Genomic DNA, 13800 nt, shown 5'->3' with positions numbered 1-13800 from the left:
CGTTGCAAAGAAAGTGAGTTGTCTAGGCAGTCTCCAAGAATTGGCGACAACTCAACAGAAGATAATACAATCAAGTCATATATGGAAATTTCAAAAGGGTAAAAATATATCTGCTCCTGATTACTGGTAATTATGGATACAAACTTTGTACCTCAACAAAATTGAAGGATTACCCTTATGCAAATATATCAGACTCGTAGGTTTGGAAGAGACCTTGGAGGTCTTTGTCCAATTTCCTGCTCAAGGCTGGAGCCCCCTGCTCAATTTTTTTATATTCTGAATTGAATAAAGCAGGAATGACATACACAAACCTGCTCAGTTTTAATTCTGGTTTAATTCTCTATGAGGCACATTTCAATTAATGTGAACTTGATAAAAATAAAGTGCACAACCATTAAGACTTTCATGAATTTACTTAGCCATCCTAGTAGACAATATTTAACTTTTTTGTGTGTGTTTCAAGCTTAATTATCTTCATTTCATTCTCAGGCACAAATATTAATGATATTAACAAGTCTGTTAATATTTAACATTCTTAAGGTCTTATGATAGTTGAGAAGGCATTTTCAGATATTTCAATTCTTTAGTCCACAGTTGATAAATCTCAGTAGTATTCACTTTAAAACTGTTTTGGGGGGGGGTACAGATATGCTATCAACTTAAATTCAATCATGGATTCCATCAAATAAAAAAAAACTTAGATACCTTAGAAGCAGCCATGACAATTGCCACTTTTGGGCTATCAAAACAATGTTTAAGTTGAAGAAACTGCCACAATTGTAAACCAGGAAGACCAAATTCCATTTCAAAGTGGAAAAAAATCCTTCATACAATCATTACATAACAAGTGATTTGAAGCGAGTATTCCAATTTTCACAGTTTCCAATATAACATTTTATCACCTAATTTCAAAATAAAATTCTCCCGAAGAGTTAAAAATCCATGAGTGTATCAAACTTCAGTGTGTATCAGTGGTGGGTTTCAATTTTTTTTACAACCTATTCTGTGGGTGTGGCCTATTTTGTGGGCATGGGCTTGGCAGTCATGTGACCGGGCAGGTATCACTCATGACATCACTCATGCACACTCAGTCACATGACCACCACCTCCAAGGCATGTGGCAAATTTTTTTGGAACTCCTATGAAGGGGGGGGGGAAGAGAGGGGAAAACCTCCCAAAAATAGACAACTGGAGGATTAAGGGCCGACATTAGGGAGATCGGAGAAGGCATGACAGAGAGAAATCCAGTAGAAAGCTATCACACATTGGGGAAAGAACTTCGGGAGATCGGTGGAGGCAAGACAGAGGGGAATCCAAGACAAAGCTACCACACATTGGGGAAAGAACTTTGGGAGATCGGTGGAGGCAAGACAGAGGGGAATCGAGTAGGAAGCTATCACATGTTGGGGAAAGAACTTTGGGACATCGGTAGAGGCACGACAGAGGGGAATCCAGTAGAAAGCTATCACATGCTGGGGAAAGAACTTTGGGAGATTGGAGGAGGTAAGACAGAGGGGAATCCAGGACAAAGCTATCACACGCTGGGGAAAGAACTTTGGGAGATTGGAGGAGGCAAGACAGAGGGGAATCCAAGACAAAGCTACCACACGTTGGGGAAAGAACTTTGGGAGATCGGAGGAGGCAAGACAGAGGGGAATCCAGGAGAAAACTCCTGAGCTTGCCTCTGCTATCTGGTGGATTGTGCCGCTGAACCTCTCCAGCGGGTGGAGGTGAGCGTGGAGCGACAAGGCTGGGGCAGGCGTTCCGGAAGTTACTTCCGGGGCCATTTCACCATCCGATTCTCCCGATCCGATGCGAACCGGCAGAAATCCACCACTAGCGTGTATCCAATAAAGTACAAAGATTTCTCTCAGCATGCATCTCCAGCTATTAAATGCACAATGAATAATATTAATTTTAATACAATTAATAAGATTAATTGTTCTGTAGACTAAGAGCATTTTAATTTATTTATGACTGTTTAGATCAGTCTTTTCTAAAAATGTCAACATGTTAATTTCCATATATTTAGAAAGATTTTGAGGAATTTAAAATGTCAAGTATTTAATCTAATCAGCAGAGATCACAAAACCCAACTCTTTGCAAAACAGAGTTCATATTAATAGAATATTTGTACTTCAGGGTTGAATTGTGGTGTCTTTGGTGCTCTCTGAGTTTGGTTATTTTCTTGCAGATGTTTCATTAGCCAAGTCGGTAACATCAGTACTGCTAGAAGGGAATGGAGTTGGTTTCTGTTCATATACAAGTGACTTGTCCTGGCAGTGGGACAAGTTGGGAATGTTCTTTCCTGAATAGGCTGTTGTTTACCTACTTGATACTGTACAGTAATTCCTTGATTAGGGTATACTTTATTGCTTGATGTTTATTTCTGAGTATTGATTGATGTGAGGAAATGTTTGGTCTTTTTATTTTCTGTTTGACTTTTTGATTGTATCTTTTGAGTGATATATGATATTGTTAATTTCTATCTTCCTATTGATGGCGGATTTGTCTGAGTGCCAGGCTTCCAGGGATTCTGTAATATTTTTGGACTGCCTTGGTCTAGGATGTTCAGAATTTCCCAATTGAAACTATGGCTAAGCCTGTCCATGAATTTCCTATTTTTTTCTGATTTCAAGTTCATGAATGCACTCAGCTAGTCTTCTGCCCGTTTGTCTTATACGGTGGCTGTTATGGTTCTTATGTTGTAGATGTTTCCTGCCCTTTTTTTTCGGGGGCTGCTGAGTATTAGTCAGTTTGTGTGCTATAGTGATGCCATGAGGTTGTAATAGACTGTAATAATCAGTTGGTGGTCTCATTTGATGTCACAGCATTCTTTACATCCATAGATGCAGAATTAGCAAAAGAATCCATAACAGCACTACTACATAGCACACCTGACCTGACCAAATACACCAAGATGTTTTTGATGTATGGCAGTGTTATTCTTTTCACAACTTGTGTTTGTTGTGGCTTGTAATATTGGGTTCACTAGTCAGGCACTTTTTGATAAAGTAGCATGGATACCAATTTTTATGGAAGATGTTATATAGATGATCTTTTTCCTTTTTCTAATGTTCAGGACTGCTGCAGTATATTTGTGCTTATCTAAATAGTATATACAGCTTCTTTTGTGGGAAATTGTTTCTTTGATAGTGGAGCACTTGGTTGTATGATAGACTTGTGTTTCTAATTTGTCATATTGCCTCTGCTGATGAAGAGATATCCAAGAAAGGTAGCATATTGTTGTTTTCTTCTTCCCTTGTGAATATTATTCCTTTGAAAATGTGATCGTTTTATGCATTTTCTCTAGCTGGTCCTTTTTTATTATGACAAAGATGTCATCTATATATCAGATCCATACTTTTGGGTTGCAAATCTGGCAATGCTATAGATTCTAAGCATTGCATTAGGATCTCTGCTATGAGTCCTAAAAATAATGATCCCATTAGCATTCCTTTGATTTGTTGATATATTTGTCCATTGGATTGAAAGTATGTGGTTAGGCAAAGGTTGAGTTTCATGATTCTGGGTATTTCAAACTTGGTGTATTTGGTCAGGTCAGGTGTGGTGTGTAGTAGCAGTGCTGTTTTATGGATGTAATTCTGCATCTATGGATGTAGAGAGTACTGTGACATCAAATGAGACCATGATTTTATCTATGGTCATGTCTTTGATTCTTTGGAGGCATTCTAATGGGGAGTTGATAGAATATTTGCTTCCCTCTATTGGGTATCTAAGTTTTTCTGTCAGTCCTTTAGCAGGTTGGGGTCTCTGGTAACAATACAATTGGATGGAGAGATATGTCTGGCTTGTGTGAGAGGACAGGCCCATTGCTTTTCATTTGTTCTTGTTCTTCTTTAATAATTTAATCTTTAAGGTCGCTAAGAATTTTCTTGATATATAGCCCAAAGAATGTTGGCAAGATTTATTCCAGTTAATCTAATACACAGATTGCTTTCCAAAATATTCTATTATCCATATAAAATTAGGCAGAGAAGCGGCATGCTTATCTAAAATTACCAAAACATCACTGGTAAATTAAAATGACTAGATTTCAAAATAGTAGCATCCTTACCTGAAAATTCTCTGAGAGTTCTGGGAAAAATTGTTCATACATTCTCAAATCTTCCACCGGTCGCCCCAATTCCTGCTTTGGTTTCAGTTTATCAATATCTGTCTCAATGTCATCGTTCTAAAAAAAAAAGTCCATAAGCATAATTAAAAAGCTTGGGGAATCTATGTTTTTAGTTAAAATGACTAAAATACTGAATACTTCTTAAAAATAAGGTTCTTCTAGGCTTACAGAGGAAAAACATCAAATCTTCTGATTGGCTGATGGAAACTGGTTACAACACACTGTGTGTTTTCCCTATCTCTGAGTCAGCAGAAAAACCTTACCAGCATAAAACTGGCTGTTCCCCATTACTGATCCCTACTCTGCCTCATCCCATTTCACTTGATTTTCCACCATGGGTGATAAAATTCTTCTGATGTCAGAATATATTGATCTTCGGCTATAATAAAATTTAAGGGAGTAGAAGAAGGAAATATATTGTAATGCCAATGTAGTTAAGAATGATTGCAGCAAGCTCACTCAAGCTGGTAAAAGATGAAGGCAGTTTCATAGATAGCCCCTCCCCCCAAAAAAGTGCAACACTCGTTAAGATGATACATGTAGAATGGAGGGGCACACCTCCTAAAAATAGGCCCTCCCAGATTTCAGGTGTTGCGCCCATGTCATGAGCTGATGCAGCATAACCAGATGTGAGATCCTTGTTTTATGAGACTCAGTTGTAGGAATCAGTTGGGACTGCAGCCTGCTTACCTTCCTCTCTGCATGTCTATAGATATTCTCAGTCATCCATATCATGGTTGTCCCAAAGGTGCTTTTTCAAGGGGCAACTGGATTTTCTTGTTTTTCTTTGGAGACATTTTGCTTCTCATCAGTTGAAGAAGCTTCTTGGATGAGAAGTGAAATGTCTCCAAAAAAAACCCAAGAAAGTCCAGTTGCCTTTTGAAAAACACCTTTGGGATTTCCTCTCTGCAGTGTAGCAATATTCCTGCCCAAACGTCTCAACTCTATGATCAGATTAGTAATGGAGTACACTAGGATTATGTTCTGTGTCCAAAGAATCAGTATTTTCTGGGCACATAGTCAGATGTGGCACAAGAGTTCATAGTAACTATGGATCTGATAAGAGCAGTAAAGTGAGCTTACTTCTCTACTCTTACTGCATTAGATTACCAGTTGCCTGACCAGGTTCCATTTGAGTAACAAGGAACCAGGGGAGCCCTTGCAGGTCTGCTTTGGGAAATAGTCTTCAGCATGGTTATGGCCACCCAAGAAGTTGGATCCAAGTGGTGACTATGCCTCATTGTGAGAAAGGATGGAAGCATCTGCCATGAAGGAGGTGTTGGCATACCCCTTTCTCAAGAGGCTGTTCTTGAACCTGATGAATAATTTTTGTTCACTCTTCATTCTTCCCTTTTTAGAGAAAATTGCTGAAAGAGCATTAGACACTCAGCTTAAAGGGGCCTTGGGTGAAGTGGATTTTTTGCCCCCCTTCCAACAGGGTTCAAACCAGATTATATACTGAGATGGCATGGGTTACACTTGCAAATGACCTCTGGAAGCTTCAGAATGCATCCAGGCAGATAAAGTGACTATCTATCCTCTAATAAGGGAGGAAATTTCTAATATGGAGGGACACTGCTAACCAAGCATGCTCAGCCTGGCCTTTGGTGAGGCAGTTGCTTGCCACGAGAAATCAGCTTTTCAAGGTTGCACACAACAATTTCCTAGCAAGACCTTAGGAAGAAGGCCTCGCTTGGCCAGCAGCTGTCTTGCGAAAGGCCAGGCTGGGCACACTTCATCAGTATGAGGAAAAAAACGGGGGGGGGGGGTGGTCAGCTGGAGTGGTGGAATGCAGGGTGGCAGGGACTTCAATTTACAGTACAGTGAAGATAACTGCAGCTGGATCTTTGTGCCACGCTGCTGGGCTAGGCTGGCTGGGTCTTCGTGCTGTTAGGCTGGGGCAGCTGCAGCTTTGTGCCACACTGCTGGGTTGGAGTGGCTGTGGCTCTGCATCACTGAGCAGAAGGGGCTGCATGCTGTGACTCTGGGGCTATGAAATCCACTTGTGTCATCCACTTGCTTCCAGAGATAAAGCATGGCTGGACAAATGTTTGGCTCTTCATGTGACTACACAGGCAGATTCTTTGTTTTGGTAAAATTGAGTAGAAATCAACACATGTTGATACAGAAGCAGAGAAATCTTGTATGACTGTATACCATATTTTTCAGAGTATAAGACGCACCTTATTTCCTCTAAAAAGAGGCTGAAAATCTGGGTGCGTTTTATAAACCGAATACAGCATTTTTTGCCTCCTGAGACCCTGCCCCCTTCACCAAAATGGCTGTGCATAGCCTTATGGAGGCTTTCAGAAAAGCTCCTGGGGGCTGGGGATGGCAAAAATAAGCAAAAAATGGGCCATTCCCCCCCCCAGCCCCCAGTAGCACTCTATAGGCCTCCATAAAGCTATGCATGCATTTTTTTTGACAAAAAACGGCCCGTTTTCATGAAAAACAGGCCTTTTGATCTTTTCCCCACCCCCACCCCCCCAAGAGCACTCTGCAAGCTTCCCCCCAAGGCTATTCATGTCTTTTATTTGGAAAAAAAAACAGGCCCATGTTCGCGAAAAACGGGCCATTTGGGGGAGATTTGCAGAGTGCAAAACCTTTTTTTTCCCTTTCGGAAAGCTGTTTATTTAGAGTGGTTGCTGAGTTTTAGGCACTACAGGTTTTCAGCTATTTCCTTCCCCAGCACATGGATAAATACAGCTGGAAACATCTACCTACCTACCTACCTACACTCTCTCACTCTCTCTCACTCTCTCTCTCACTCTCACTCTCACTCTCACTCTCACTCTCTCTCTCACTCTCACTCTCTCTCTCTCTCTCTCTCTCTCTCTCTCTCTCTCTCTCTCTCTCTCTCTCTCTCTCTCTCTCTCTCTCTCTATATATATATATATATATATATATATATATATATATATATATATATATATATATCCCTTTATCTACCTACCTAACTACACTCTCTCTCCCTATCTTATTGTATTTAATTTGAATTTGAATTTACTTTATTTGTATTTCTCTCTATTTCTCTCTATCCCTTTACCTCCCTACCTATCTACTCCCTCCCTCCCTCCCTACTGTATTTCTCTCTCTCTCTATCCCTTTATCTACCTACCAACCTACCTTTCTCTCTCCCTATCTACTGTATTTCTCTCTCTTTCTCTCCCTCTGTCTCCCGCTATCTACCTACCTACTTTTAAAAAGAAATTGCCTCTTCAAAATCTGGGTGCATCTTATACTCCGGTATGTCTTGAACTCCGAAAAATATGGTGGTTTTGTGAAACACTGCAATCCCAAGTGTAATTATTGTTTTAAAAGTTATCAATGTATGTTTCAACACTATTACCTTCCTATTTTTTACTGTAAGTCTATTAAAAGTACATTCAATGTATTCATTATTTGGAAAACACACTGTTTTCCAGTATTCAAATAAGCAACTTCTCTGAAGGGTAAAAATAATATTTTTAGAATATATGTTATTTCTTCAAAAGTATTACTAACCTTAAAGTGTTGATCTATGTCATCTTCGTTATCATTTTCAACCTCAGATTCTGTGTCGATGTCATCATTGTCATCACTTTCATCTACTACGTCATCCACTGTGATATAAAATGCTCTATAAGTAGGGCAGATGTACGTTTTCTACAATATGTATATCCCAGAAAAGAAATGATGCATGTGAAACTTCTCACTCATCAACTGGAACCTAATACTACATAAAAACTTAACTTTCCATGACACCATGTGCTGTATATTTAATTATACAGTAACAAACAGGTTTATTCAGTATTTTACCCAGGAGGTTCATTAGGTAGACTACAGAATGACAGTGTTTATGTATATTAAACTCTTAATTAATAGTTCATTCTCTGAAAACTTATTTTGAAAACCTGGAAGGGCTCCTAAAGTGGAGGAGATAGAGACAGGACTTGCTGAAAAATGGGACACAACAGTTCTCATATCCCACTCATTTAAAGACACATCAATTTATGTTCAGCAATTCTATCTCCCTGCAATACACCCTGCCAGATATACTGCAGGGAACAGAAAGTCCCAGAGTGCCCAAAAATGTTTTATGGGTGGGGAAATAATATTTGGCTGACCTTACTCCTCCACCCCCACTCCATACACACTGATATTTCTCTCAATCTAAGCCAGAATTAACAGACTGTAGCTATTAAAAAATTTTGTTGACTTATTTTGGCAACTAACAGTATTTTAATACAGACTTTCCATTTTAAAAAATGCTTGAAAGTGTGCATTTGATACCAGGATCAGCCCTATCACACACAATGAGTTAAATGCTGAAAGCAAAGTTGGCTGTACAATTTCAATCCATTTTATTTTTATTTTATGGAAGGAATTGGAGCAATTTCCCTCTGCTCTCTTTTGCCACATTTCCATATTTAATATCCCCCCCTCCCCCAATCAGGCCAAAAAACCCGGGTCATTCAAAGATGGGAAGGAAGGGAGCAGAGATGCGCAGGGCGAGATGGGATCTACTACTGGTCCAACAACTACCTTCAGTGTGATACTCCCAAGTCCCCAGCCAAGTCTTGTGGAAAGTAAGGCCAATGTTCTTAACATTTCAGAACTAGGCAAAGATAGTCCACTTGAACCAGGCATATTAATAGTTTAATTTATTATTTTTAAGCCTCTATCCTGTACTTATTATTGTGTTTTATGGTCAAGAACCTACAGTTATTGTTGTCTAGCATCTAACCTATCCACAATACACTTTTATTGCTGTCTCAGTATAATTTTATTCTACAGAAAAAGCATATTTTTTATGAATAGAAACATAGTTCACCTTTTCAGTTGAGAGCATGCACATTGCTTATCTACAAACCTATTCATTGTTAACTTTAAGCTTCAAGAGTTATAGAATGACTCCCAAAGCATGTAGTTCCTACATTTGAGAAGCAAGACAGCCTTCTCTTTACTGTATACCAGGGATCCCTAACCTCTCGGGCCACAGGCCACTAATGGGCTGTGAACTATTTGCCACTAGGCTGCAGAAACAGAGAATGAGCATGGACACATGCACATTCCCACTTGCTCAAGCAGAGGTGAGCATTTGCATATGTGCTCCATTTGTATGAGTGGCAGGTACACATGCACACTGCTCGCACAAATGGAGCTCCATATGCACACACTTGCACCCATTCACACAGAACCATCCCCTCTTCTAAGTGCATAAGTGAGATATTGTTAACAAAATTATAACTGTTATTTAATTTTGTTCCTCCTTCTGACTGCAATGCCATCTAGCACAGCTCTTACTATTGAGGAACATGCCCATCCCAATATCCAGAAATATTTGAGGGAGGGGTGACAAGGAGGAAGTTGGTGCACTATTTCACTTGACAAAACCAATACTACCAATAAAACAGGTTGATGGAAGATAAAATCACCGAAAACTATTTGAATTTAAGAATTTGATTTTGGTCAGTAGAACAAAATTAAAATTACGGTGCTGTAGATATACATTTTAGTTTTGTAGCAATTATACAGTACAAGAATGCATATTAATTTTTTAAAATATTATTTTACAAGAGATATTTTTACTGTGATAATAGAATTTCAGGAACAGGCATCAAATACCCAAATTAGGGCAAATTAGACAAGACCACAATGTTGCCTTCAGACGTTGTAGGTGCTTCATCACTAGAGGTTTTTAAGAAGAGACTGGAGAGTCACTTGTTTGAAATGGTATAGGATCTCCTGCTTAAGCAGGGCGCTGGACTAGCAGACTTCCAAGTCCCTTCCAGCTCTATTCTGATTCTAAATTAAATAGTTTTAAAATTGCTCATACCTTCAGGAGGCAAACTATACAGCTGATACACTGGTCCATTAACAGGCATAACAGGTAGTTGGAAATGGAAAGCACTTTTAATGGTCGGTAATGGAAGACGATTTTTAGGATAGCATTTCCTCATTATCAGACTGGAAATGTTGACAAGTGGATCCAGAGTTCTTACTGCAAGGCATTCCTATTATAGAAGTAAACTCATATATTAAATTACAGAAGATAAAATATTTTATAAACTATAACTTGACGTTACAAAGAGAGTATATTTTAATTCATTTAGAATAGAATTCTTGCCTCATTTATGTTCTTACATAAACTTATATGCATGCACAAAACACAATTCTAACAAGCCGCTGCAACATTAAACAGGAAATGGCAATACAAATGTTGCAATTATTTCAAAGTGCAGCAATTCTTAGGCAATTCTTTCTTTGTACTAGAAAATCTAAAATGTTGAATGATAATATGAATCTTGTCTATGTTGAACTCCTATAGTATCAGCGTGATTATGCGTTATGCTCTGATGCCATTTCATTATTCAGAAATAAACCACAAACAAAACAATTGAAAATTTCCATGCAATTAGTTGAAAATAATTGTGTTTATTTCAGAATAAATAGAGAACAATATTGGAATGGCAGAGATGCAGCAAACACGAAAGCCAACTTCAAATAGTTTGTTCTTTTGCACTTTATAGCCTTCTTTTTTTCTTCCATCAAGTAGCTCTTATTAACTCCCAAGGGCTTCTAGAGAGAACACTTATACCAGCAGAGAAACTGATATCCTCACCCTGGAACCATAGGATATAGGATATGAGCAAGACTTGCCCAGTCTTCATTGGCTGACTCTTTCCTACCCCTTTTGTTCTTTCAAGTCAGTATCGGCTTATCAACAGGTCATTGATCCTGGTGAAAAATATAGCGTCCAATTTGCTAATAAGGCCTCCCTCGGTGAGTGCACATTAAAGTACACTGTAAGACCTTTGGGTGCAATTTTAAAGTGGTGGTTTTGATCTCTGATCTAGGATCATATTCTCTAACTATAATTAACCTGCTGAGTTAGTTGTTCTGGAAAAGGCACTGGATTATTCCATTTTCATGAAAAAGGGGGGTGGGGTGGGATGTCAGCAGTTGTAGCTGTCTTTTGAAACAGACTGTAATGTAGTTTGACTGTAATCAGACTTAGCTCCACATTGAGAAAAGGTTCAAAAGATAGATAAGGCATATAGCATCTGTTATCACTATAAATGGTACCATTGAGCTTGTATGCATTTATAGGATGAAGATTTTGTGTGGACTATTTGCTATGTAATTGGATTTGTTTATACATTTCTTAGTCTGTTTTGCATTGTGTATCATGGCTGCTTTATGAATGGATACATTTTGATTAGGGATTTTATATTGTTTCTTATGGATAATTTATATAAGCAGTATTGTTAAAATCTGGGGATCCTATAATACAGTGGCACCCAACCTTTTGGGTATCAGGGACAGGTTCTGTGGAGAGAGGTTTTTCCATGGACCAAAGAGGGTGTGATTTCGCATGGTCCCTGCATCCCGTGGATGGAGCTCCACTTGTTTGCAAGGCCCAGTTTCTGGCATGAACCAGATCGGTGCCAGTCCATGGACCAGGGATTGGGGACCCCTGCTATACCACATATCAGTATAGACATTCCGTAAAAAGCACCCATTCAGAGTGCTTTTTTAGAAATAAAAACTTATTTGGTCAGAAAGAGCTATGACTAATAAAATATACTACCAATTAGCAATATAGGTAGTTCTTATTTAGCAACTGCAATTAGTTCCAATGACTTGTTCATTAAGCAAAACAGTGGAGAGAGGGAGGGACAGATTTCAAAGATCACTGGTAACTGTCATCACATTCAGAAAATGTTCTTTATATAAAGCAACTGTGACTGATCATATTTTTCTTCTTTTTGGTCTCTTTACAGGACAGAGCGAGGGCTTAAATAAGCTATCTCTTCCTGAGCTGCTTTTCTCTACAGTGCCGCATTTTCCTAAGAGCTAACTACAAGTTAACAAATTCAGCTTTGTAACCTTAATTAGTTGATTAGAACCCATGGCTGGATACAGCAGCTGCCTGAAAGTGACCAGACATTAATCAATTACACACTGAAGAGTTGTTGATCAGAAAAATCAATTTTTATTACCATTTATTATCAACATATTTGTGAATGGTCAGTATCTGAGGCAGTTGTTAAATGAAGACTGGTTGTAAAACATCTAAGTATCAAATATACTAGTGCACACTGAATATATTTTCTTGTGAATCATAATTTTTCAGCTGAAGAATTAAAATATATATGGATTCTATATTTTTTATCTACAAAATGTTTATATTACCATTTGAATTGTACTGTATATATACCCTTTATAATAGCAAAAACGTCTTTAAAATTTACCTGTGAGGTGTTGTACAAAATTTTCATCCCATCAACATCTAGAAATGCTTTTCTTCCCAGCTTGATATTGGTAATGCTTTTAATAGATTGCAAGATTCCCTTGCGGATTAACATATGTCTATGCCGACTATCATGACGGTGCCAATCTACATAAATTGTTAACAACATTTGGACATAGCCTCTATCCACAGCTCTCCGTGCATTTGTTTCTTGAAGAAAAAAAGATTTAGAGCTGTATTATAATAAATAAACAACCTGATATTTCTTTTGCAACTATGAGAGCAAATGAATAATGGAGTAATATAGAATTAGAATGAACATAGAATTTATTTCTTCCCTTACTACTACATTTATGATAAAATATTAAGAGAGAAACATCTGAAATAGCTTTTAGGATCAGCTGATAAACAAGTACAAAATAACAGCTATGAATAACCTGTTGTACTGTTGTACATACAAGTCAATATAGGGCAGAAATAAAGGACTGGAAAGTAATATACTTCCAAGTCCCATTCAAAATTATATATGTAGAGTATATCTGTAAGCAACTCATACACTACTACCTCATCTTAAAATGCTCATATATTTGTTGTGGAATAACTTAGAAATCTCACTGAGATTTCAGGAAAAGAATGTGTAGGGGTATATTTAATTAAAAGATACTAGAAGCAGTCCCAAGAAAAAAGGCAAAAAAAGGTGGTTACTATTTCAAAATGTAGATAACATTTACAGTATCTACTACCAATTCTTCTATATCTCAAATCACTTCTTGTTTCATGATTTTAGTATACAAGCTGAGACAATTTGTATTTTATGGAATATTAATTTTCACTTGCTTTATCTGCAAAATCAAATATTAATCTGGTCACATTCCATATGTTCTCTAACTGCATCGTGCACTTACTTGATTTTAGAAGTGCAGTGAGGGTATCTAGAGCAACCCTATAAACAGAACAAACAAGAATGTAAGTGAAAAGTTTACAGATTGCTATAGAAATGTTTTTCTTTTTTCCCCTTGTACCTCATATTTTCTTTCCCCCTCTCTTTTTCCTTCCCCTAATTTCCTGTTTTTATTTTCCTTTGTATACCAAAGAGGTATTAAAATAATCTCAGCTTTCCCATTTTATCTACTAGGTACGATCATATTTTAAAGATTATCTTTAACATTGCAAAAGTTATGCAAACATGTCCAGATGTTCTACTTACTTTATAAGGGCAGTATTTTTCTTACTGTAAGGCCCAATTATCTTAAATATCAATTCCACAACTCCATTCTTACCCAAGGAAACAGCATTTACAGCTAAAAATAAAAACAACAATCTACATCAGTATATAAACATGGTACTGCTGCCACTATTCACAAAACCAAAAAATATTTTCTTTTTCAATTATTTTATTTAAATAGTATGATTTCAGATATCAAGT

At 37.7% G+C, this 13800-nt stretch overlaps 1 protein-coding gene across 7 annotated transcripts in view; it reads right to left on the bottom strand.

Annotated features, from left to right (window-relative positions):
* AGTPBP1 (ATP/GTP binding carboxypeptidase 1) overlaps nucleotides 1–13800 on the bottom strand; it is a 57680-nt gene that overhangs the window by 23747 nt on the left and 20133 nt on the right. For 6 of the 7 annotated variants that reach the window (XM_087715933.1, XM_087715928.1, XM_087715930.1 and 3 more), the window contains 6 exons: nucleotides 13582–13675; nucleotides 13280–13317; nucleotides 12376–12584; nucleotides 9957–10134; nucleotides 7643–7740; nucleotides 4079–4195 (listed from right to left, as the gene is read on the bottom strand). In XM_087715933.1, the coding sequence (XP_087572059.1) occupies nucleotides 4079–4195; nucleotides 7643–7740; nucleotides 9957–10134; nucleotides 12376–12584; nucleotides 13280–13317; nucleotides 13582–13675 (734 nt within the window). The remainder of the gene's footprint in view (nucleotides 1–4078; nucleotides 4196–7642; nucleotides 7741–9956; nucleotides 10135–12375; nucleotides 12585–13279; nucleotides 13318–13581; nucleotides 13676–13800) is intronic. The other variant, XM_087715931.1, reaches the window with a different exon arrangement.

This window comes from Thamnophis sirtalis, unplaced genomic scaffold (genome assembly GCF_051295495.1).
Source record: "Thamnophis sirtalis isolate CommonGarterSnake01/CBP01778 unplaced genomic scaffold, rThaSir2_p1.2 scaffold_5, whole genome shotgun sequence".
Lineage (NCBI taxonomy): Eukaryota > Metazoa > Chordata > Lepidosauria > Squamata > Natricidae > Thamnophis > Thamnophis sirtalis.
Note: the sequence above shows the minus strand (reverse complement) of the source record. Positions and strands in the feature narration are given on the sequence as shown.